Raw genomic sequence first — 25620 nt, 5'->3', positions numbered from 1 at the left:
CGAGACAATTAGAATGGGACATGCATAATGTCCCTTCACTCCTAGATAATTTATTTCCCCTCATTCTTAGTGTGATATCTTTATATTGATTCCAGATTGGGTTAGATCTAGTCGGTATGTAAGGGAAAGGGTGATCTAGGTTTCCAGCTCTAATGCCTCAATTTCCATAATTGGTAGTCCTTCACGTAGTTTGCATTTAAGGAAGTGAAATAATTTAGGTAAGATTTGCATTCTAATCTTCTAACTTTATTTTTTATTTTAGTTTTTTTTTCATTTTGATCATTTACCTCTTTGTTTGATTTTAATTTAGTCCTATTTATCAATTATAACAAGAAAATGCCACAATTAATTTAAAAAAACCATAACTAGTGACAGTAAAAAACTACTACAATTGACAAATTGGACCAAAATGAAACTAAATAAAATATATTTAAAAAAATGAAATAAGAGAGAGAAAACTAAAAAGAAAACAGTTAAAAAAAAATCGAAGTATTCATTTTATCAATAATTTACTAAATAAAATGAACAGTCAATTCATTCCGTGCAAGTGAACCACGGACACAGGAGTACACATAATTGAAGGGTAACTGTATTAGGATGTAACTAACCTGCGATGATGTATTCAACGCTTATGACATGGTTAAGATCCGACATGTCCCTCAAGTCCCTAGATATTGCTTTACTTGATCCAGCATATTGCATATTCACCAAAAGACATTTGGGAGCTGAATAGAGCATTGCAATAATAGTTGACCATGATCAAATGGAGAAACCACAGTTTAGGGACATTAACCTATCATCACTGCCATTATGAGATGGACAAAACCATCATTTATGATTTATTATTCTGACTTCTGAAATCCAACACTGAACACACCAACAAAACTACTTGCATAAATGAGGTATGGCTTATATTTATTTATATACGAACGGGCTAATAGCATAGCAGTATGACCAATATTCAACGTATGCAGGAGTTAATTGAACTGAATTTAATTCTTTTTAAGTGAAAAGATGTATAAATTTAAAAAGTAAATATGCATCCACCATTGATTTCAAGTAAAAGATATTGTAACCTTAACTAGCTTTAAATCAGCAGTAAATGCATCTTCAGTTGTTCATTTCAAATCTGCTTGTTTTTCCTTTTCCACTGCAATATTTTTCTCCTCTCGGTAAACTTGACTTACAACGAAGTGGGGGTATTGGAAAGCATGAAAAATCGGTTCTACTGGGTAAACAAATGCTCTTCATACATTTACTCAAACTAGATTTGCATCTTCATACTCTCTTTTTTACCATTGCAATATGCAAAACCAAATGCAAAATTTGTTTGTTGCAATTCTAAAATCTATATGAGATCAGAGTTACAGAGGGCATAGTGGTCATGGTATTGCCATTCCTAACATAAGGAAAGAGGACAGCTACCACACAGAGGACAACATAAATGAATTTACACAAAGCGAAAAAATATGGTATATGATGGGGGAGAAAAAACGGTTGTAGCTAATTCCGATTAATTAAGAGGAGGCGTTACCCTCAGGTGCATCTGGCTCATCTTGAGGCGGATCAGATTCAATTTTTTTATCCTCAAGAAGTGAAACTTCATCCGCAGTATGCTCTGTTGTATTAATAGGTACTTCTGATTTATTATTTGCATCTTCAGGTCCACTGTCTGAATAATCTGCCGTGGTTTCAGCTTGGTCTTGAGCATTATTTTGGGGATTGGATGGAGGATGAGATGTAGAAGAGACACCTAACCCTTTGGAAAGACAAACATACTTGCAAACAAGTTGTTTGTAATTATTTAGCAGGTCTTCAACTTCAACTACTGTCAGGTCGCCTACCCTTGCAAACAAATATGGAAACTCCCTGAAAACTTCAGACAACTTATCCTCCTTTAAAATCATATTTGCTCCTTTATTCTCCAAATCTGATAGGGATGGAACTTTCATGATCAATGACTCGTCTGCAAAAGTAACTTTCTTGCCTTCTGATTTTGCACCAGAAGATGGAGTTCGTAATGCAGTGTCCTTATTATCATTCAATGCTTTATTTCTGTGCTTAGTAGGTTCTGCTCTAGGATACTGTCCATTATTTGGATAAGGTGAACTGGGATCTTGAGTATCAGCTGAAAGCAGAGCACGAGCAAATTCCATGTTTCTCTCAAACTCAGCCTCATCCATTGAAATGGATTTTGCATCAATGTTTGAGATGAAGGACTCAGCAGAGAGCATGTTTGTAAAATAATATGCAGCTTCTGCAACCAATCGAGATTGACGTCTAAACCTTTGTATGTACAGTAGATTTGAGTGCAGTTGCGGAGGGTTTGCCTGCATAGTATCATTAGTAGAAGATGTTTCATTTAACAGTAAAACCAAGTATATCCACGTTAAAATGATACCTAACAATAGAGCTTATGAGAATATGTGATTGCTCCGCATAATTATCATTTTTCTAATTGCAGGTAACAGGTATAAAAGAGAAATCCCATCTTCAAGAATGCACTAGCAAATAAATAACTGTATATAAGTCTCTTCCTGAAGTCTATATCACTTGTGTTGTTTCATCATTCTTCAGTTTGGGCAAAAATAAAATTAAAACTACAAAATCATGTGGATCCCACTCTTTTTCATTCCTAATTTAATGTTTTTCTCTCATACTTTTATAGTTTTAAATAAATTTTAGTCAATAATTAGGAATGTGTTAAAAGAGTGTTTTAGAGTGTGTGTTACTAGCATTTCTTTTGATAACAAACATTTCAAATGAAAAGGTCATATCTCAGCACCATGAGCAGCCCAAACGAACAAGTACTTAAAATTGAAAAATGCAACCAAACCTCCCAAAAAGAGGATATGCATAGTTATGGACGATATGGTCATGCCAGGATGACTGGATCAGTGCATGCAAGATGATATTTTAACACCTCATAAAATATACTCTCGTGAAATAAGTCACAAGTGACTTCACATAACTTCACAGAATACAAGCTTTATTAGTACAAAATCGTAAGAGAGAAAAACAAAGCAAAGTGGCATAATAAAAAAAGGAAAGATTAATAGAAGTGCAGATAATAACATCATCTTCTTAAATAAAATCATTTCTACTTGAGAATTATGTATGTATATATTTCTGATGAAACATTGAGATTACCTTTAAGGTAACATAAATCAGCACAGGAAGAAATTCATCAGCTCCTGGAGGATTCTCTTTGGAAGCAACAGAAGCATTGAGCAGCAAGTTACCGATAACCTTGCAACAATTCAGAATACAGACAAGTTTGTCTCTGGGTGCCTTGTACATGTTGATCTTCTGCAATTCTTTCTGAGCAAGCTAGCACCATAATAAAGAGAGAAAATATTGGATTTAAAGGGAGCAGGAGTATATACAGAAAATCATAAACAAATCAAAATTGTAACGTTTAGTCACCAAAACCATAGTAAATAAAAGCACAAGTTAGGAATAATTCTTCCAGTGTTTCTGCCTGAAACTAATAAAATAAGTACTTAAAAGCTGATAGTGACTAGTGAGCACCTCAGGCTACATCTAACAGAAAATTCGTTCTTAGGAAAAGCTTGGCTAATCAAGAAAATTATGCATTAAACTTTTCCCATATCCATGTATCTAAGTTCATTGAAATCCAATACGTGACAAACCCAAGAACCACTCAATCTAAAGGCATTGGGAAATGATGACAAAAAATGAGTGTTTAGTGTTAACTAATAGTTAAAGGTAGAGAAAAGATAAATAATCATTTATCATGTGCTAAAACTAAATTTTGACAACAGGGATCCCTATGATATGAACTTTAGAGTAGACCACATTGTCAGAGGTGTGGCTGTCCCACCATGTCAAAGTAGTATGTAGGATTCAGGCTTAGAATTCAATTATACAATTCTCAATGAGTTCAATTACTGGCTTTGTGAGCAGCGCCAAAAATTTTACTGTTGCATTAAACCAAACTACAAGAGAGATGAAAATAATTAGGCAGCATTTGAGATCGATGTGATGGCAACAATGGTTGACAATCCAATAATTCATTAAAAATAACTTCATGCAGTGCCCCTTCGTAAATGATAAAATGTTGTGGTTAACATAAGCAACATGAGCTTAGCTGACATAATTGTAGACAGAGAGGTAACTGAAAATAAGTTTGGATGTTACTCACCAACCATGATGTTTCATTCTGAAATGCTGGCTTGATATCTAAATTTTCTGGTCGAATAAACTGTTGAATCAAAGCCATCTTCTCAGAAAGTTGGTCATCAAGTTTTACATCATCCGAAAGCGAAGCAAATACACGAGCAAATAACTTGGTCATGACATACTTCTCAAGCCCCTGTATATGATCAAAACCAGGAGGCAAGACGATCAACTAAGATAGGAAGAATTATAAAAATTTTGCCAAGAAAAGAACATAGAATGATGCTTTGTGTAGAAGCAAACATTTTCTTGTTGTGTTCAAGAAAAACAACAAGAACAATTAAAACTAATTTGAGCTGTGTCTATCGGTTGGAGTTTAATTAAACCGAAGAGAATGAGCTTCCTTAAAACAACTTTCATAACAGAAAGGCAGGGATGGGAGTTTAAATTGATAGACTGTGCCTATATAATTACCACTAGTAAGCTGCAATAATACATGTGCCTTGAACTTGGCTTGCTTCTTTTCCAAAAACACTTGTGTTGACTAGAATGTATCAAACATACAATCCCACCATTAGGTTGACCTCACTCCAAATTTTATTTACCTGTATTGTCACTGGAGGAAAACAACCTTTCATACATTGGCTAACAAGTTTTTAGATAAATTTTGCATCTTACTGTAGTGAAATTTATTTGTATGGAAATTAAAAAAAAAATTCATTTCAAATTTCTCTATCATGTCGGACCTTAAATGCCTAAAAGATCTTCAACCAACTCCAATTATCGAGTATCATAGACATTGTGAAGTTGACATCCAGGGCAAACCAAGTTTCCAAGCCAATACTCACCCAAAAGGGATTAAATAATAGGAAAAAAGCATAAATATGTCTGACCGACAATATTGAGGAACACAAGTAAATGTCAAGAAAGCATAGGGGAGAAATGAGAACCAACAGTGTCTGAGAAAATTAGTTTGTGCAAGCAAAATATTGAGTGGAGATTATTTTGGTACTGCTTTCTTTTATGTAAAAATATATTGTATCAGAATAAAATGGTGTCCCCAACTACATTGCTACAAGTTAGCCAATCCTACACTGAAATTAGTCAGCAATGAAATAGAGCATGCAGATACCAATACTACTTACTAATAAGAAAACAAGGATTAGAAATTAAGATATGCATTTTTCCGTACTGTTATCTATAGTCTATATTTCCAAATTATTCACGATTTACAAAATGAGGTTCACATTTTCAATACCAGTTGAAACAATAGATAAATATGTCCCTTGATGAGATTAGGGAGCCTTTGCATAAGCTTTTAAAAAAAAAGTGTTCTCATGATATTTCATTTTTTAGAGCCTCCTTTTTTTTTTCTCCATAAACTACAATTTTTACTCTTGAGAAAAAGCACTAATATTTACTTTTTTGTCCCAAAAACTTATCCTTTTTTTTTTAAAAAAAAATGACAGGAAGGAGATGGAACCTATAGGGTGGGGCATAGGGGTCCCAATGGCATCATGAGAAGACCAGCTGAAACATGACCTCCAGGATTACTGCACAGGCCTAAACCACAAGCAATTTTATCCAGTTGTAACTAGTCAACTAGCCTTTAGGTGCTAGGGATCTCACTGGGGAGGGATGCAGATCAAATGGGATTTTGAACGGCTACAAGGGGATTCAAACTTGTGCCCATGAAGAAGGCGAGGATTTTCCTTCAGATCCCAGATCATTAGTGCCAACCTGCCCTTTTTTTATCATGTTTTAAAATATATAGGCACTTGGTTTTTCTTTAGATTTTAGAAAGACAAACAAACAGGCCCCTTAAGGTGAGGATTCAGATAGATTTTCACAAGCTTCTTTCTAGTGCTCATGAACATGTCGCTCAAACTCCATGCTTTATGAATGAAAAATGGTAGAATTTTCATTTTGGGCAAAAGGACCTCTGATTATCTACAACAATCCCAGAACAGCAATTTACTAATATATGCTACAGTGCTACCAACAGGCTGGTTTTTTCTTTTACATTGTGCAACAACCATGACATCTGTCCTTGCCAGTTGCCACTCCTATAGGCAACATACAGCATTTTTTCTACCAACTCACCGAGGTAGAAAGATCCGCACACCCCAACAGCTGAACTAAATTCTGTCTCTCCCATTCCCAAATCATATTTACAAAATTTCAAACCTCACTTATAGAATTCACCATTACTAAAAAAAGAAAAACCTAGAAATGTCCTTCAGATATAGGACATGGGAAGAGAAGTGGGTTGCATTGATTGTACGGATAACCCAATTCAATCATCCCAACATCCACGGCTAAGATAAAATCTGCAATGTAAATACAGTAAGTCAAATTAGGAAGTTCAACGTAAAGTGATGGTAGAGTTAGTACAGGGTAGTGAGTACCGAGTAGATTAGATACAGTGAAAACTGAAATATCTTAATTTATGAAGAGCAACAAGTAGAAAGAACATGTTATGAGTAAAGCAGAAACTGACTTCACCGGCACTTTCGAGTTCCTCCTCAGAGCAACCAGACCAAAGTGGATGAGCTCTGAAAGCCGCTTCCATGTTGGCGAGGAACTCTTGAACCGCAGCACTGTCCCTCTCGGGATCAGGAGCATTATTCGAAAACGAAACAATGAAACTGCGATAATGTCAATTGATTAGGGTTCCGATTCTAACCTAAACCATGATCGTAATAATATAAAGAGCGAATGGAAACGAAAAACCTTTTGATTCCTTTGACGAAATCAGCGGCGGAAGGTTGCCGCATGCGCTCGAGGAAGTCGTGTAAGCCCAAAAAAACGTCGGCGTTTTCCATTCTCCGCCGTCTCAGCAGCTACAGCTTCGTCTTCGTTGACAACGCCAAGACGGAGACACGATCCAATACAATTAACATCCCATTTTCACCCAAATCCAGACATTTTATTATATTCCACTTCTTCTTAGTAATTCTTACAAGGGTTTGTGTTAATTACTGATGTAAACATCTAGAAATCAATCTCACATAATAAATTTATTATATAGAAAATATAATATATTTTTAATAAAATTTTATTGTCATTAATTACTTAAAATCAATCTTAAATTCTAATGCTAATATTTTATTTTTCATAATATAAGAAATTTGTAAACACGTAAACGTAAAAAAAATATTTTTTATTAAAAATATATTATATTAAAGCTTTAAAATATAATAAATAATTTTTTAATAAAATATTATTATTTAAATTAAATTTATAAAATAACAAGAAAAATATTAAAAAATATATAAAATATAATAAAACTTTTTTAACAATTATATTTTTCTCTTCTTATCTATTTTATAAATAATTGATATCATATTCTATAAAAAAAATTATCAAATAAGTGTTTAAATTAGTAACATTTTTAATATTTTTTTATCAAAAATGAGTTTTTTAATCTAATTTTGATTTTTGAAATATTATTATAAAGATTATATACATCAAATTTTATTCAATTTAATTATTTATAAATATGTAACTCAACAGTAGTTATTTATTTATATTTGTATGATATATCATCCGTTGATATATTGAGCCAGTGAAATACCAATTGGTAAGTTATTAGAAATTGAATTAATAAATTTTATTTTTAATAAAAAAAGTTATACAAAGTTATTGTATTAAATTTGACTTATCATATCATTTAATCCTAACCCTAAAATAAATGTTCATTAATTTTTAAAATGACAATAAAAATGAACATAAACATAGTATCGAAGTAATCCCCATTCATGACAAGAGAATAATCATTCTACCCAAGGCAGAAATCTTTAAAATGAAAATCTTAGATCTTATATTAAATTGAAAATAATTTTATTCAACTTCATAGTTTTATTTTAAATTTTGTGTCTCTGGAGTAGGAATAATGCTTTAACATTTAATTTTGTCTTATTTTCCGTACACTGATTTTGCACATAAAATATTCGTGGAGCTACGTGTTTTTAAGATTTATTTGATCATATTCTAATTAAATTGATATTTACTCCTCCAATTTTTATGGATGGATATCTAACAGATTCACTTTAAATTATTATATTATATTTTTATAAAAATAACACTGATATTTATACACAATCAATACTTGAAACTGGATCCATCATTTAAATACCTATGTTCAACTAATAGACTTTTGGCCACTTAATTTAATGAATTGTAAAATATTATGAATAACTCATTATCCAATAACAATTGATAATCTAATTCATTTTATCTATTAATTTTTTATTTTATAACTTGATGGATCGATTAAAATTATTTTGTATCACCCAGTGAAAAAGATTTCCTTTACTTGGTTTAATTTCATTATAAATTAGAGTGGAGATGCATGTAATTAAATGTTAATTTACTTTGTAATTCTTCATCTATCAAAATTGATTTACTTAAAAAGAAAACATGAGAGTCGATAAGGGCACCTTACATTATTCATTAGGAGGCATCGAGCCAATAACAATTATCTTTCTTGGTGCTCTTTGATGTAACTTTCTTGTGCTGGCTTCTGAACTTAGTGATGATAACCACTACAAAAGTGAGAAATATTTCGTAGTTTAACTTTAACCCCTGTCTTTTCTTATATATATATATGATCAAATGTGAATACATACGACATATGAACTTTGTCATCAAAACAATGATCACGTTTAACTCATTAGAAGAACTATCAATACATTGTTTTGCATTACAAAGGGCGAAATAACCGATCTCACCCACCTATAAACTATAACAAAAACACTTTAGAAAAGGAACATATCAAAATTATAAAAAATAGAATAGACTATGTTACATAATTCCGAGAATAGTTGTCATGCCTCCCACACTAAAAAATAAGACTGGAGGGTGTGGTGAACATATGTATATCCTTAAGTCCACATTCATGCAATTGCTAACTTCAGCTAGCTTTCACCAAAATGATCAACCAGCCTTGCTCTTTCTATGGATCAGGAGATCTTCCATGTTATATCTGTTTGCGAAAGAATTCTCACTCTCAAATCTGGAAACTGTCTGTTTCAGCTGCAATTAAATAATCAGTACCTCTTCCAACCAGAAAAAACAACCCTCGTTTGAATCAATCTAAAATAAAGCACTCCAAACAGCTCCATCCCCTTCACCACACTTTGAGTGTACATATTTAATCTTCTCCACTGACTTGCAGATTCCACTGCAGCTCCAATCAAATGATGCAACACATATGTTACCTGCTTGTGCCTTCCACTCACAATCTACACAAACATTAATCTTAAATAAGAACCGTAGCCAAAAGAAAAAAAGGGGCAGATGGATTAAGAATCTAATGAACTTCAAATCATCTTTTAGTCCTGACTAAGATGTGCATGTAGATGCCACTGCGCTTTATGATTGCTTCCAGCTTATCAAGCTGAATGTGATTAAGAAAAGAGAGATACAAAATTATATAAGAAATTTCAGTTGTATATAAGTAGTCACTTATCCAGTGGCACCAATAAGTGCTAGAACTTAGTGGTACTTGAAACCAATATACATTATCTATTTCTCTGACAATCTGACTGCATATAAGATATAGGTAGAGTGTTTGCTAGTTACACATTTTCAGGCTATATACCTGGAGGAGTTCCACAGCACATATTGCGGTCATCTATATGCTCAACTTCAAGACCAATGAACCATGCACCAAGTGAGACATCTTCATTAGCATATTTATGCAAAATTGGCCTGCAGTCGCAATAAGGATCCATAGAATATTTAAATTTAGGACAAATATACAATGATTCTTGCTGGTCCTATAAACATGGACTGATCCACAATCTGAGATTTCATATTTGGAAAAATTTTAACTTGTGAAAAAATCTTTCTCATTTCAAAAAAAATCTGCAGAATTGTTCAAAAAAATTATTTGCCGGCAAATATTGAAAACAGTTGCTGATCTGGGTATCCCTGCATACTTTATCTAGCAAAAAATACATCATTGTTGTCCATAGAGCAGAAGATAGCCAATTAAGTACTGCATGAAAAATCATATACATACTGGTTGATGGATATGTAAGTGGCTAGATCCTTGGAGATTGCATATATCTGTCCAGTGGCATGTCGGAAGTATTTGTTCCCCTCTTCTCCAAACTTCCAAAACTCAGGTTCATGGTACTTGACATCCCTAGAATACAGAAACAATGTCAAACATCCATACAAAGCCACAATGGGGGGCATAGAAGAGGGAATAGTCTCTTTCCTAATATTTTATACACACACACACACATAGGAGTCCAGTGGAATTACTTTCGAGAAAGAACAGGTCCAGATTTCATACACCCAATGTAGACCCTTGGTTTTGATCGATGACGAGCAAGGGTTGATGCCAGGACACCTAAACAGCAACATATGTTAGAATACTAAAACTTACTAATGAGAGAAATTGGACAGAAGAAGGTGGTAAAGAAGTCAAGAATCCAGAGATAGCATATACCTAAATTGACATGGACATCATCATCCACCTTGACATAAAAATCGGCATCCCACATTGCAACTGCAGTCGAAAAGAAAATCTTTGTCTTTGCAGACAGCTCATGATACCCTTCAACATGCTCCTACAAGATATGCAAAGTTCAAATAATAATGTAAAACCAAATATCAGGCCCCCGCCAGATTATCAATATTTTTCTCCCACAAAAAATTGTAATTAACAATGATCTGTCTTACCAGGCGAAGGAAGTCTTTGTGTTGGGCTTCTTCTGAATCAATAGCTCGATCTAGAATGCTGTTGGAAGTTGCACTGTTATAACAATGGCAAAATCAACCCATTTTAGTGCCAATAGGACCCGATTTAAAAAAAAAAAAAAAAAAAACCATTAATATGAAGTGCTCCTGAGATTTTAATCCCTGACTTATCATATTCAAGTATAAAATAGATAGAGCATGTAATGCACAATTAAGTTGCTTAGAAGCCGAGAAGTGAATAAGAGATGAATATCATTGTAATATGAAAAATACGACCATCAAGGGATGCAGGCTGAGGGGGCCAAAAATGGATGAAATATTATGAAGCACTTTTTAGTCTTTATGTTAATGAACTATAGTAAAATAGAGAAAAATATTCAAATATGTCCACATTGACAAAATATGCAATGCCGCAATTGTGCATGCTTTTTTGCTTTTCAATTATACAAGACAACAGCGAAATTTTCTAAATCAGTCACATCACTCGTGTAAGGGAAGAAGACAAACATTTATATTCATCTTAATATTTTATATATAACTTTAGCAAACAAAATTTCAAATAATGGGGGAAGGAGCATCACTGCTGGCCTCCCTGTTTAGTCTATGTGGGCATCTCACATCCTCATGGTATATCTCACAAAGAATACACCACACTCCATGGACATAAGTTAAAAACTCATGGGAGAAGACTTGTTGCTTCATGAAAATTACAGTGCAATGGGCACCCATATGCTTGGTTAAATTCATAGCTTAGATTTGCCAAACCACTTCTAATTAATCTATTTATGGTTTCTTTATATGGTACGCATGTCCGTTTGAAATTAGTCCATTTTTTGGATCTAACAGTTAGATAAGTAGTGTTAATAGAGATAACTTGGTGTGGTCATATTAACTGAAACAGTAAATACCAGTCTTCCATTGAACAGAAAGAAATTCCTGCAGCTTTAGCTATTTGGTGACTTGTTATAATTCTCTCCTAATTCACACCAAATTTTGCTAGACAAATGTTAAAAGCACTTATTATGAATAGAAAATTTTTAGTAAGAGTTTTGATATATCTTCCTACTTTCTTCTTCGTAATCCTTTCAACTACTTTATAAGGTAAGTATTAAAGGAAAAAGCACATGTAATTTTATCTTGAAAGCCTAAAATATAAATAATACTCTCTTTATTTAATACTAATTAAGAGGATTTGTAGGAATAAAAAGTAGAAAGATTTATAATTATTCATTTATTAATACCCTCTTACTGCTATTATTAATATATTTCTGACGTAATTTTTAATAAAAATATTTTATTCATTGATTTCATGACCAGTCCCCTAAAGAAGACTCATTTTGTTTTGATAATTTCATGTGGTTGACCCAACCGGAATCATGCAGGCAATTTACCTGTGGCCAATCATGAACCGGATAACAATTCCCTTCTCACGCTCTAATTGAAGAAGCTGTTCACCTGATCAAAACGTGGACACAAAACACAATTTCCTAAGAAATTAATAATGGTCATTATTCCCTTAAAAATAGGGATGAAAAATTCTGGTAAAATTTGAATTAAAATCTATCACCGGGAACACCAAATAAACTCTTACACTAAGAGAGTTTTATTCACCTTGAGGCATCCAAGTCTCTCTAACTGAATCACGCCTCTTCCTGCTACTGAAAGCAGTGTTTATGCCTATCACTATAAATGCCTTCTTCCTTGGAGTAGATCCTTCCTCAGAGATCCCCGAAGTGGTGTTTGAATCCGAGATCCCAGTTTCACGAGAACTCCTAGCTGCAGCTAATTCCATCTGAAGCATCGACACTTGCTTGTCTAAAGTTCTGGCATGCCTCCCAGGAGTTCAAAACACCCATTATGATTATTCACAAAAAAAAAAGGCAAAAAAATTCCATTTCAAACAAATCTAGCAAAATGGAAACAGATTTGAGGTGGCACTCACTGAATGGCTTCATGGGTTTTGTACAATTCGTTCATTGCATCCTTAGGTTGCATCTGATGTTCGAAAATTGAGAAACAGAAGAGGTTTCAAAAATTAAAGCAAAACACTCGTGACAAAATCCATTGGAAATATAAGATGATTAGATTAAACTTGCCTTTTTGCTAGCACAGTCCCCTGAAATCACTTGAAGTTCTTGTTCACGCTGATGCTGAGCAATAAGCAAACCGTTTGATTCAGGTGGCTCCCACATCCTGCACCCAAAGACAAAAACCTCAAGGATCGGATCATAAAGTTTAAATCTTAAATAACAAAACCCACAAACCCAAGTTTCCAATTCTAGAACAGTCCGACTCAAAAGCTCAAAAGAATCATTTCCTATACGAAAAAATAAAGAGAGAAAGAGATAGATAATAACCTGCTTGTGATGAGCATACCAAGAATGAAGGAAAAGACAGAGAAAATAGGAATCCATGATGCAGAGATTTTGGTAGAGCTACGAGTTTTCATCTTGGCGTTGTTCTCAAAGAGAGAGGAGTGGAAGATGAAGAAGATGATTAAGGATGCGGAAAACGTTGGTGGGAATGTCAAACGAGGAATTGGTCTAATGGCTGCAAGAACTGGCAATGGAATTACGTTTTATATCATTAAGTGTTATGTGAGTTTTGATTTTTAAATAGAAAGGTTACAAAATTTGGAATCTAACGGTTGTTGTAAATACATAACGATGACTGTTAAATGTGTGTGTGGGATGATGATGACTAATGAGTCTCGTACACGGTTTGTGCTGTCGTAGATTGTCAAAGGTTTGGCAAAGTAATGTCAAATGTGCGTGCCTCGTAGGAAACGGCGTCTCATCTCTCGCCAGTCAAGCATTGAACTTATGGTGCTCATGTAAGGACCATTTTGTGACTTTTAGATATAAATGAAATTAAATGGAATGTGATGCAATGAAATGTGCTAATATTGCCAAAGCACGTAAAAAAATAAAACGACTTCTTGAAATATTTACTGTCAATAAATAAGTCATCTAAATTGTGATTTTAAAATATTAATCTCCAAAAAAAAAAAAATTGTCAATAAATTTATTGCATATATAAAAGGATAAGCTCATTTAAATCTTCTAATCTAAACTTGTTCATCACCTTTATTTTGATTGGTTAATGTTAAGATGTCTGGCGCAGCTGTGAATTTATATTTATTCTGCTACGACATTGAATATTAATTCACAATGAATCTTTCATTCAGCTGCAAAAATGAATAATTTTAAAGGAAGAAAAAGAAACTTGCATAATATTAAAAAAAAGTTGTGGTTCAACTTGTAATTTTCAGAAAAAGAGACTTACCTTATAAAAAGAATATGTAAATGACTTTATTTAAAATTTATGTAAATGTATAGATGTCACTTAATCTAACAAATTGAAACTATATTACTTATTTTTAATATTTCTTAACATCAACAATTAAAGTGATCAATGTTTATTATTTTTATGGACTAAATTTTTAAATCATAATTTTAAGAACTAATTATAATTTTAAATAAAAATTTATTATATGTGTAATTTCTATAGTGTGCATTTTGACACACGTTAAAAATTTCTATATTTATTATTTAAAATATTTAGTAAATTATGGTAGGATGAATTTTGTTCATATTTTGAAAATTTAGGATATCAAATGAAATTATTTCTTCTGTTTATGTTAAAAATATTTAAATGATAGAATTTCATTAATTTCTTTTTTTTTTAATTACTATTCGTTGCTCATTGTCCTATTTTTTTTCCTTTGGTTTTCCTTATACATTTTTCTCTACATCTAAATAAATTACTATTTTGTTTTTTTATTTTGTGCCTAAGTTATATTTTTGAGGTCCCGAGACAGAATAAGATACGCAGTTAGATGTGTTTGGTGTCATGTTTAAAAATCCCCAAACCATGATTTAGATAAAAACTATAAGAATTTACTACAATGTACTAACATGGTAAGTTATCATCTTATCATAAATTATTAAACTAACAAAAAACATTATTTTTATAATAATTAATTAAAAATAAATAATATGTCTATGTAACAATAATAATAAGAGTAACTGAGTGAGTAATTATCTAATAGATTGATGGCAAAAAATTAGTAACTAAATTAATTAAAGTTTAACAATGTATTTGGATCTTCACATGATTTAATATATATGAGATAAACATCAATAAATATAAAATCAATTAATGTAACAATTGAATTATCTTACATTATCCTTATATGATTGTGCATATTAAGTTTTACATATTTTAAATATTTATAAATATTATTTTAAATCAATATTTATTTATACTTTAAAAATATGTTACACATCAAAATAAAGTAACATAATGGGGTAACTACTACTTTTTTATATAAAATTTTATAAAAATAATATATTTATTAAAATCAACTATTGAATTGGTTTATCTCATATTTTATAGAAAAAAATTAAGTGATATAAATATTTAAATGTAATACTTAATGTAAAAAAGGTTTTCTTTATATATATATATATATATATATATATATATATATATAAACAAATAAATAATTGATCTTATTATATTATATTTAGATTTAAAATAAATAATTTAGCTTGTAAATTTATATTCTATTTGAAAAATATTTAATGACTAATATTTATTTTATAGTGATATTTATATTTTACTAATTTATAAAAAAATATTAGATTACCTTATATTACAATAAATAAATTACGATTAATAAAAATGAGTATGCATTTGATGAATACAAAAATTTAAATTATTATCAATATAAGTACAAAAATTTCATACAGATAATCTTTTAAAATGCAAGTAAAAATTTTAGTTTATAGTTAAAACTTTATTTGCTCGTTCTTATCGTTAAATATCTTATTAATTTTAATGAATTTTATTAATAAATTTGACATTGACATATTTTCATGAATTTAGTATTTATTATTTTTAATTTATACAAATTTAAAATATTCTTTTTCTAAGCATGGAAATAGGCTGGATTATAATAAACTTTGCATAAATAAATATGACTTATCTAATAATTTTGAAGTTTAAGCCAAATTTATTATAAGTGACTTTTTATTAAATCTAAACTCTTAACATTTTCTAAAGCATACATTAACTTGTTAGGTTTTTTTATAACTTATTTCGTATTGAGTTTAATAAGTCATTAAACATTTTTATAAATAAGTTATTAAATCATCTAAAAAGATATATCTTTATAAAGATTTACATCTAAACAAGTTATAAAAAATATAGTTTAATACTTTGAATATATATAATAAAATTACATGTTTTTATTTTATCAAATTTGTAATTGAAATAACACAAATGCAAATCAGTACATATCAATTATGCAAAAGACTCTAATATAATTCTCTCTTTCAAAAGTATGTAGCATGAATACTCTTCAACTCCAATGTAAATAATTATAATTTATGATTTAAGATTTTTTTATTTTAAAATTTAATTTATTCAATATAATATTTGTTCTTGTTAAAGATACATGAGTCTTCTAGATACTCCTCTGTAGGTGCTCCAGCTGACTCAACTCTATGAGTTGTAGATTCCTCTTTCTAACGTAGGAGAATGTACTTGCAAAAGGTACCTCAACGATGAAGTCAGGATTTAGTTTTGAGCAATAAATGTTATTTTATATTCAAAAGTCAATCCTTTACCTGTACTTCTTACCTTCCTTTTATAGGAGATATTATGGGCTAATGGGTCTCATGAGTCAGCCCTGATTACGGCCTTGTATTTAAGGCAGATAATGGTCTGATTATTACTCTTAATTGGGTTCATTACCTTTAATTATAGTTGAAAGGGTATTCGGTCTATTTAAACTCATGGGGTACTCTATTTCCTTTTTCTGTAGGTAAGACCAAATAGTATCTTATCCGGTACAATATTATATCATAATTTTGATATAAAATTATTTAACATATTATTATAATGTTTATAAATTTTAAATACATCATTTTAATAAGTCTAACATATTTTTTTTAAGTTTAAGCTTGATCTATTTAATTAATTAAACTATTTAAAAAGCCTAAATTAAACCTATTACTTAAATAGGCAAAGCTGAACTATACTTTAAAAAAGCTAAACACCTAGCCTATTCCCATTTTTAAGTCTAACTTTATTCGATAATCATATTGATGTACATTTAAATATGTCACATTATATTTTACATATCATATTATAATAATTATTTATATGACATATTGAAATACATGTTATATAATTATTATATAATATTTTTAAAAATATTTTATGTTTGAAAAAAATAAAATTAATCTATATTTATATAGACAAAATATATATTAAATATAATATATTTTTATATTTACATTTGAATAGTTATAAATTCTTATTTACTTTAATTCTATTGATTATAATTTTCACTTCAGATTCATATTTACAATTTTTTAATGCATTTTAAACATATAATTAAAGTTTATTTTATACTATTACATCCAAAGTCACAAAAGGCATAATTCTTTTTTTATCATTCTTGGTCTTAGGCAGGTTTGTTATGACTCCCTTCCTCTTATTTTTCCTTCTATTTTTTGTAGGAGAGGTACTATCTTGTCCTCGTTGTTCTTGAAGCTGGATCTTTTCTTCATTTAGTTTGACGACATTTTCATGTTTCGTCTCTCAATTTTTTGCATCAGACTTTATTTTGTATGATTGGATCCCTAATATTAATTCCTCGCAAAGATCAAACATTTGTTTTGTTTATTTCTTGGTGCATTTGAAAGGTTTGTTGTCGTTTATATTTCTCTTGGTCAGCAACTCTGTGGCTCTGGAGGTTAGAAGAAGTATGAACTTTTTATTATATTTTTACATTCTCTAGCTTAAGTTTAAGCTTTTATAATTTTGTTTTTGTACATCATATAAAAAGTTTCATACTAATAAAAATTTACTATATTTATTGTTAATATGAGACTTTGTTCGCATGTCCTAATAATTTTTACTTCAAACAAAGTCTTCTAACATTAGAGTCTACTTTGGAGGGGTCTTTGCTTTCTCTGGACTCTCGAGACACTCTTATCTTCTCTTGGAAGTTCACCCGCACTAAGCCTCCCACATAAGGATTCATAGTTCCACCCATATCCACGTAGTATTATCTGGAGATCCAGACTCTGATATCACTTGTTAAAATAAATATGATTTTTTTTACTATATCTCTATACTAATATGATATTATTCACTTTGTACCTAAATCCTTTATTTGTTTGAAAAGAAAAAAAATAAAATTTAATTAAAAACTATTAAAATATTTTCTCAAATATTTTTTATTCAACTAAAATATAAATAAAATTAAAAATGGATGGATAAAAATAATAAAAAAATGAAGCGTTTGAAAAGAAAGGTAAGACGACATTTGACATGTTATAAATTAGTTAGATACTATTCTTACTTTGTTACTATTATTTTATCATAATTCTTTATTAAAGATTTTAAATTTCATTTATAATTTATCATGCTGCTTTCTGCCTTACACGTATGTACTTTTATATTGTAAATTGTGGTCACATCTTTCGGCGTGCAACGTAGAACTAAGTGAACTTACATAAAAATTGAAATGATCGTCCGTATATTTATTTAATGTATTTATTTATTTTCAGAATGGGGTGCATGAATGTCCTGCGATTGCAAGTGTCTACCCACACTAACTCCGACATTGATGATGGTCTTTACGAGAACAAAATTGTCACTATACAACATATATTATTCTCCCAACTCAAAATACGCACCCATATCTCGCACCGTTCCGCCAATATGCATCTGCAGTTGCCATTTCTGATTCTACAATTTACTGCCCGTTAGACAAAAGTTAAACAATTAAGTATACTTACAGAGTAATATAATAAATTAAAAAATGTAATAATTAATAATTATTTAAATTGAAATTCATCATGGTTTGGAGGAATGGCAAAATAGTTATATTTTAAAAATATGATTGCGATCCTCAGGGGATATAATTCTGTTGAGATTACGGACATGGCAAGATGGAGCGAGAAACAGATTAAACGAGGGCAAAAGAGTAAAATTAGGAGAGTTTGCATCGACTTCGGTGTCTGTTATCTCCTTTGGTCGCAGCTCGATCGAATCGGACACAACAAACTTTATATAGAGAGAGAGAGAGAGAGAGAGAGAGAGAGAGAGGAACACATGATCTCTCACACTCTCTCACACACGCACAACAACAAACCCTGATTTGAATCCAGTGCTCTCTCCCTATGTTTATAAACCCTAACCAAATCCTGCTCATTCTCATTCCACAGACTAGTTCACGTGTCTTCTGCTCTCATCAACGCAACCATGCCTCGTCAAGCTGTTTCGCCGCCACTGCCGCACCCTCGCCCTATGGACCCAAAAATATGGCGAGCATGCGCCGGTGCCTCCGTTCAAATTCCCACGCTCCATTCTAGGGTTTACTACTTCCCTCAGGGGCATTTCGATCAAGCCTCGTCCGTTCCACGCCACCTTTCTAAACTCCTTCGCTCCAAGTCTTTTATTCTCTGTCGCATAACCTCCGTCCAATTCCTTGCCGATCCTCTCACCGACGAGGTTTTTGCCAAACTCGTCCTCGTCCCTGTCTCTGATTACTTCGCCGCGCCTTCCTCTGTTCCTCCAACCGCTGCCTCCGACGATGACGTCGTCTCATTTGCCAAGATTCTCACGCCGTCCGACGCCAACAATGGCGGCGGATTCTCTGTTCCAAGATTCTGCGCTGATTCCATCTTCCCGCCGCTCAACTTCCAGGACGACCCACCCGTTCAGAATCTGTCTGTCACCGACGTTCACGGCGTCGCCTGGGAGTTCCGCCACATCTACCGCGGCACTCCGCGGCGTCACCTGCTCACCACCGGCTGGAGCAAGTTCGTCAACAACAAGAAGCTCGTCGCCGGAGATTCTGTCGTGTTCATGAAGAACTCTAGGGGAGGGCTGTTCGTCGGGGTTCGCCGTGCCACGCGCTTCACTTCCGGAAAAGGAGGCGGCAACGTGGGTTCCAACTGGTCCTTGCAGATTGGAGGGATGGAAAACAGGGTCGAGGAGGAGGAGAAGGAAGAAGAAGAAGAGAATTTGAGCGAGGTTTTTTCGAGGGACGGGAAGGGGAAACTGTCTACGAAGAAGGTGGCGGAGGCAGCGGAATTGGCGGCGCTGAACATGGCGTTTGAGGTTGTTTATTATCCTAAAGCTGGTTGGTCGGAGTTCGTGGTGAATGAAGAAGCTGTGAACGAAGCAATGAGTGTCGCGTGGGGTCCCGGAATGAGAGTGAAAATGGCTATGGAGACCGATGATTCGTCCAGGATGACATGGTTTCAGGGTACGGTTTCATGTGTCTCTGTTAACGAGAATGGCCAATGGCGATACTCTCCTTGGCGCATGCTTCAGGTATAACTGTTTTATTTTATTTTATATATATATAATAATTAATAAATAATTTTGGGCTTGATTATGATTTTTGGTGTGAGGGTTTGATGACGATCAGTGAAATTCAAAATCAGATACCAGTGGAAGTGGTAAAATAAAGCTTCTGTATGACTACTACGACCAACCACACTGAGTCTTTCTTTCTTTTGCTTTTTAACGAAAGAAAGAAAGACTAGGATGCGTGCGGGTAGGGCTACAGAGTTTTTGTGGACCACCGAGAACTATCTGGCTAGAACTATGCTTTTGCTTGGAAAATGTTTTGCTATGAGTAGGGTATACTTCTTGGTCTTTTGTGGAGTCTCAGTGATTAACCTGTCATCATTTCATGAGGATTATGTTTCCCATTGGCATCATATTTTACATAGAATTGTAGTTCATTTGAACATAAAACTCATTTGGGTTCAAACCAAGTTTGATAGATAACGCCTAATTGTGTCATTTGATTCACCTAGGTGGTTGATGCTCAGTTGTTGTTGTGTTGTGAAACTTATATGGAATTACAGGTCTTAACTTATAATGAATCTTGACTGAGAATGCTTTTGTGGCTTATGGTTCTATGCTATCATAAAATTTTGCCTTCAAAATGACAGATTTTGGGCAACGAAAAATATATTTCACTTTATTTGCTGATGTAATATGAAAATGGAAGAGTGGCATGTGTGTTTGGGCTTAAAAGTATAGGAGAAGGTTCAAGGTAGTTTGTATATAGAAATTTATAATATGTTTCAAATGCATGAAGAGGTTGAACTGGGAAATGCCAGTGTGATAGTTTTGCTTTGCTGGTCCTCTGTTTAAGGGTAATATTTGGTATTTTTACATTTGATTTATTTTGTTGTTCTGTTATGCCTCTTGAATTTCTACATTTTTGTCCAGACGTTCTAGTTTGTTGGGTTTAATTCATGAGACTTGGGTTGGTTGGAAGAAGTAATTTTAGGATTCGCAAAATTTTATCAAAAGAGCGGATATGATTTTTGTTTGTAAACTATTTTCAGTTTGAAATGTATTGCTATTAAAAATATAATATATATTTTTTATATAAAATGTGCCATATTTCAAAAGAGATATCATATTCATACAACAAAATTATACACTGCATGCAATACACTCTTTTTTTTTCTCTCTCTCTCTCTATATCACATTGTCCATCGTATCCCATATCTCTTTCTTCTCTTCTTATCTCTCTCATATTTGTATGACTTGTCATATATTTAGGTTGTATAAATATTACAACTATGGTTGTGCTAATTTTGATGGAAATGAAGGTACATCATGTCTGCAATTGAAGGAATCTCTTGTGATCAACTTTGGGTAATCATTTATTTGGTTCTACTACCAAATACAGTCTTATTTACACTAGTTATCAGAAGACAGATTAACATATGTTTTCTTTCTTGTGTTGCTATTTATGAATATTGAATACACTTGCTTTGTCAAATCCTACAAATGTTACTGGACGTCTGGACTCTCCCTTCATGCACGAGTCTATCTGTTTTAGCACTCTTGCATGGGAAATTCTTAGGGGATCTATTGCTCACCGTTAATTTCTTGGGTTTGAGTCTTAGATATATGTCTTTGGTGACAAAATATTCTTTTCATTGAAAAAAACCTTTGTTGCAGAAGCTGTGCTCCTAGAAGTTATAATCTATCTCAAATGACTGATACTGGCCATTTATTATTTCTGCTCTTAACATCATAGATTACATGGGATGAACCTGAAGTGTTGCAGAATTCAAAGTGGGTCAGCCCTTGGCAGGTGGAACTTGTTTCCACCACTCCTGCACTTCATTCAGCATTCCCCTCTGCAAAAAGGTTTAGATCTTCTCAGGGTTCTGAGGTGTTTACTGATGGAGAGGGAGACCCCTTTTCCATGACACGATTCACTAACTCAGCAATGTCACCCCTGAATCAGACATTGTTGAGTTATGGTACTTTTCCTGCTGGCATGCAGGGAGCCAGGCATGATCTATTTTCTGCACCAAGTTTTTCCAACTTTCCAAGTGATGCGTCTCGTCTGTGTATGGGTAATTCCTTGGGGAACAACATGGTGCCAAGGCTGACAACATTGCCAACAGAGCTAAATGTTGGCAGTCCTCAATCTGACAACTTGTCACCAAATAGCAATAGTAGTTTGCATTCCTGTGCCACAGAATTGGTTGGGAATCACAACTGCAACTCAACAAAACCTGGGAATCGCAGTTTTCCAAGTGATACATCTCGTCTGTGTATGGGTAATTCCCTTGGGAACAACACGGTGCCAAAGCTGACATTATCAACAGAGCTAAATGTTGGTTGTTTTCAATCTGATGACTTGTCACCAAATAGCAATAGTAGTTTGCATTCCTGTGCCACAGAATTGGTTGGGAACCACAACTACAACTCAACAAAACCTAAATCCGTATCGATTCATCTATTTGGTAACCTCATTCAAATTAACAGTGTTGAATGTGATCTGCATGGTACTGGTCTCACTGGAGTCGATAGCCGCAAGGGCTGCAATGAAACTGAAGGCATTAGCAACCCACTGGATGATTCTTTGGCTTGCTCTAAATTGCCTGACAGGCTTGATGACCAATGCCAAAGCGCCTCAAAAGTTGGGACATGGTACTTCTCAAAATAGCTGTGACTATGTCATGCATACAAGTAGCTGTACAGGTATGCTTATAGCTGAGTGAATTGAATTTCTCACCGGAAACAAATCAAATAATAAAATCATCCATCGATGTTTTACTAACAAATTTTATACTGAAAAAATGGATTATGTTAGCTCAATGGTATTTATTGTTCTGTTTGTAATCTTGTTTGAACTTTTGACTTTATTTTTTAAGGATTGTTCTAACCAAGTGCTACGTAGATTTCATCTCATATATACTTATGAATTGGCTAATTGACAACATAGATTTAGTTCTGTGATATATTTATGGTGCTTCAATTTCTGGTTGATTTTGATCGACTTCAATTATAATTTTTGTTATAACTGAACTACCTTTAGCATTTATAATTATAATTTTTGTTACAACTGAACTACCTAAAGTGATAATTTGTTTTTTATTGCAATACTGTAAAGTGGAAAACCGCAATGTGATTTCATCCTACTTGTTTAGATTATGGCATCACATAATCGATGTTATCGCATCATGGCAGCAGTTGAGTGATCTAAATTCCTTAGCATTCTAAACATGTTCGTTGTCTACCTGTTTGCTGACTGTCTGAGTTGAAATAAGCTTTTAATCCATGTAGAACTAAGATTGTCTTGTCTAATTCCTTTTGTTTTTTGAGAATAATGCATCTCACAGCCAAACTAAATATACCATATATTGAAGACAAACTGACTGACTAAGTGAACTGCTGAACGTTTTGGTTGTGTGACTATGATTATCCTCTTTGAAATTTGCATAAATGCAAGATAATAAATGAATGCTTATTTTGATTATTCAGTCCTTTGTTGGGGAGGAAGAAAGTTGCAGCTTCTTATTGCATGAAATGAAAAGGCTAAAAAGGGGAATTTGTAGTTCTCGCCTCTGAAGTAAGTGTCTTTATATTATTGAACATCTAATACTCTGGTTACCTTTATTTGTTGTTTGGTTCAAGAGCATTCCATGATTATGTGACTGAAATTCATGTTTCAATTAACTTCTTGGTACTTTCATGCAGGTACTTGACGCTGGTAGGAAGCTGACTCCCCTTTTAACGTTGTATATTTAGTATGCTGGTTTTCCTTTGCTCGTGTTGTCGAAACTTGGAACAACGAAACTAACTACTTTTATAGTTGGCCAAGTGAATGATGTTGAAGTCTTATCATTTTTTATTATTTCAGTGTTAGGATTTGACTGTGGCGTGGAACATTTGATGGTGCTGTGGTAGTATTAATGCATATTTGCGGTTTGAAATTTTATATATTATTCTTTATGTCGTTTCTGCGCTGTTATTGGTTCCTTCTTCCGTTTTATATAAACAATTATATATAATAATTTTTAATTAAAAATTGCATAATTTAATATATTGATATTATTAAATGTTTAATTTTAAATGAAATTGTATTGTGTGTGTGTAAGTTTTTATTATGTGAAATATTGCATAAATTAGATAAATTGTTTTAAGTATTTAACTAAAATCAATAATTATGGCTATTATTAGAAAAATAATTAAATTTTTAAGCAACATATTTTGAGATTAGAAATGTATATAGCAGGAAATAAAAATTAGTATTTCTGTAGTTTGCTATAGAAAGTGATTAAAACAAGGATTAAGATAGCATTTTCCTTTCGAAAATGTTGTAATTTTAGTTTAACAACAGTGCATTTTAGGTTTTCAAATCTGATATCATATGTTGCTAAATTGGATTATTTTCCGAACGATGTGGCATGGCTAAGGAAAGAAGTTTGATGGTTTTATAATTTTCTAACTTAACTAACCTGTGTTTCTAACTTAACTAACCTGTGATGAGTGCAAAGCCACTTTAAAAGTCTCAGTCAGAAATTTCAACCTGGGATGGTGCTTTTCAAATTTTTGCTTGCAATGCAGTTTTACGACCCACACAATGTGCAAGCAGAGGCGCAAGCAGAGAGTGCCTCCCTGCTCCTCGTGACTTATCTTGGTCTTCATCCCCGATCCTTGTCATGGGATATTTCTGTTCTTTGTCAAAAATTGTCATCCCTAATTCAAGTTAAAAAAATAGTGATTGCTATTCTACCGATTCATTTTTACATCCACAGTTTCGGCGCAGATAGCTGAGTCTTTTTCATCAGCGTTCGATCATTGAGTTATTACTCACTCTTCTTTCAATTTAAAGATTTTAACCTTACTAATTTCACGTAAAATGATAATCTCAAGTTCTATATGATACATAACTTAGAGTAGTCATGTCATGGGTATAATTTATAATATACTTGTTTAAAATAAGAAATAAATAACTGACTAAAAAGTTACAAATTTCTGATATACTAAAGTCTTAATCCCATCAAAATTTAAATTATTTTGAAATATCGTTTTAGATTTTCCTACCCAAATGCTAACTATTGTTAGGATTTATAACTATTTGGTTATTACTTAAAATTCTTTTCTTGAAAGATACTAAATGATTGGTAAAATATATTTTAGATGTTTTTAATTTATTAGATAAAGATAAAAAGAAGAAGGGTTTTTAAACTTAATGAAAATAACAATATAAATAATTAAAAAAGTGTCTCTATTAATGAAAGAAATTAGAAGACACAGAATTTATAATTTGCGCGAGAAAAAATTATGTCATTCACTCAATTTTCCTAAAATATAAATATAATAAAATTTTATTAAAAATTAGTTAGTAATTTGTGCTTGAATTTTATTTTAAAATAAACCCACGATATATTGGTTGAAACTAGAAGGAGG

General features: G+C 32.4%; 3 protein-coding genes across 11 annotated transcripts; 1 reads left to right on the top strand and 2 right to left on the bottom strand.

The window, feature by feature from the left end:
• Positions 1–273: 273 nt before the first annotated feature.
• Positions 274–7048, bottom strand: LOC113869804 (vacuolar protein sorting-associated protein 9A-like). 6 transcript variants are annotated; one of them, XM_027506319.1, is made up of 7 exons: positions 6874–7008; positions 6641–6788; positions 5624–6470; positions 4615–4756; positions 4166–4336; positions 3151–3330; positions 1233–2330 (listed from the first exon to the last, which is right to left on the bottom strand). In XM_027506319.1, exons 4-7 carry the CDS (start codon positions 4636–4638, stop codon positions 1518–1520), a joined length of 1188 nt encoding a protein of 395 aa, XP_027362120.1. In that variant the 5' UTR covers positions 4639–4756; positions 5624–6470; positions 6641–6788; positions 6874–7008; the 3' UTR covers positions 1233–1517. The 6 variants fall into 6 exon arrangements, with proteins under 6 accessions (XP_027362128.1, XP_027362120.1, XP_027362106.1 ...); XM_027506305.1 differs by lacking the exon at positions 5624–6470 and having other exon boundaries at positions 6874–7048; XM_027506296.1 differs by having other exon boundaries at positions 4615–6788; positions 6874–7043.
• A 1669-nt stretch (positions 7049–8717) lies between these two features.
• Positions 8718–13442, bottom strand: LOC113870901 (beta-1,3-galactosyltransferase 7-like). 3 transcript variants are annotated; one of them, XM_027507453.1, is made up of 11 exons: positions 13212–13442; positions 12951–13047; positions 12797–12849; positions 12466–12677; positions 12246–12309; positions 10837–10909; positions 10604–10724; positions 10417–10504; positions 10169–10294; positions 9746–9855; positions 8718–9386 (listed from the first exon to the last, which is right to left on the bottom strand). In XM_027507453.1, the coding sequence occupies exons 1-11, from the start codon at positions 13301–13303 to the stop codon at positions 9238–9240; spliced, it is 1185 nt and encodes a 394-aa protein (XP_027363254.1). In that variant the 5' UTR covers positions 13304–13442; the 3' UTR covers positions 8718–9237. The 3 variants fall into 3 exon arrangements, with proteins under 3 accessions (XP_027363254.1, XP_027363246.1, XP_027363261.1); XM_027507445.1 differs by having other exon boundaries at positions 12466–12686; positions 13212–13439; XM_027507460.1 differs by having other exon boundaries at positions 12951–13033; positions 13195–13389.
• Positions 13443–18821: 5379 nt separating this feature from the next.
• On the top strand, positions 18822–24165 carry LOC113852457 (auxin response factor 17-like). 2 transcript variants are annotated; one of them, XR_003502444.1, is made up of 4 exons: positions 18827–20214; positions 21950–22905; positions 23689–23776; positions 23905–24165. XR_003502444.1 is itself a non-coding variant. In XM_027482737.1 (2 exons), the coding sequence occupies exons 1-2, from the start codon at positions 19138–19140 to the stop codon at positions 22868–22870; spliced, it is 1998 nt and encodes a 665-aa protein (XP_027338538.1). In that variant the 5' UTR covers positions 18822–19137; the 3' UTR covers positions 22871–24142. The 2 variants fall into 2 exon arrangements, 1 of the variants encoding a protein (XP_027338538.1); XM_027482737.1 differs by having other exon boundaries at positions 18822–20214; positions 21950–24142.
• The last annotated feature ends 1455 nt before the right edge of the window (positions 24166–25620 follow it).

The sequence above is a fragment of the Abrus precatorius genome, unplaced genomic scaffold (genome assembly GCF_003935025.1).
Source record: "Abrus precatorius isolate BTA unplaced genomic scaffold, Abrus_2018 Scaffold10, whole genome shotgun sequence".
Lineage (NCBI taxonomy): Eukaryota > Viridiplantae > Streptophyta > Magnoliopsida > Fabales > Fabaceae > Abrus > Abrus precatorius.
Note: the sequence above shows the minus strand (reverse complement) of the source record. Positions and strands in the feature narration are given on the sequence as shown.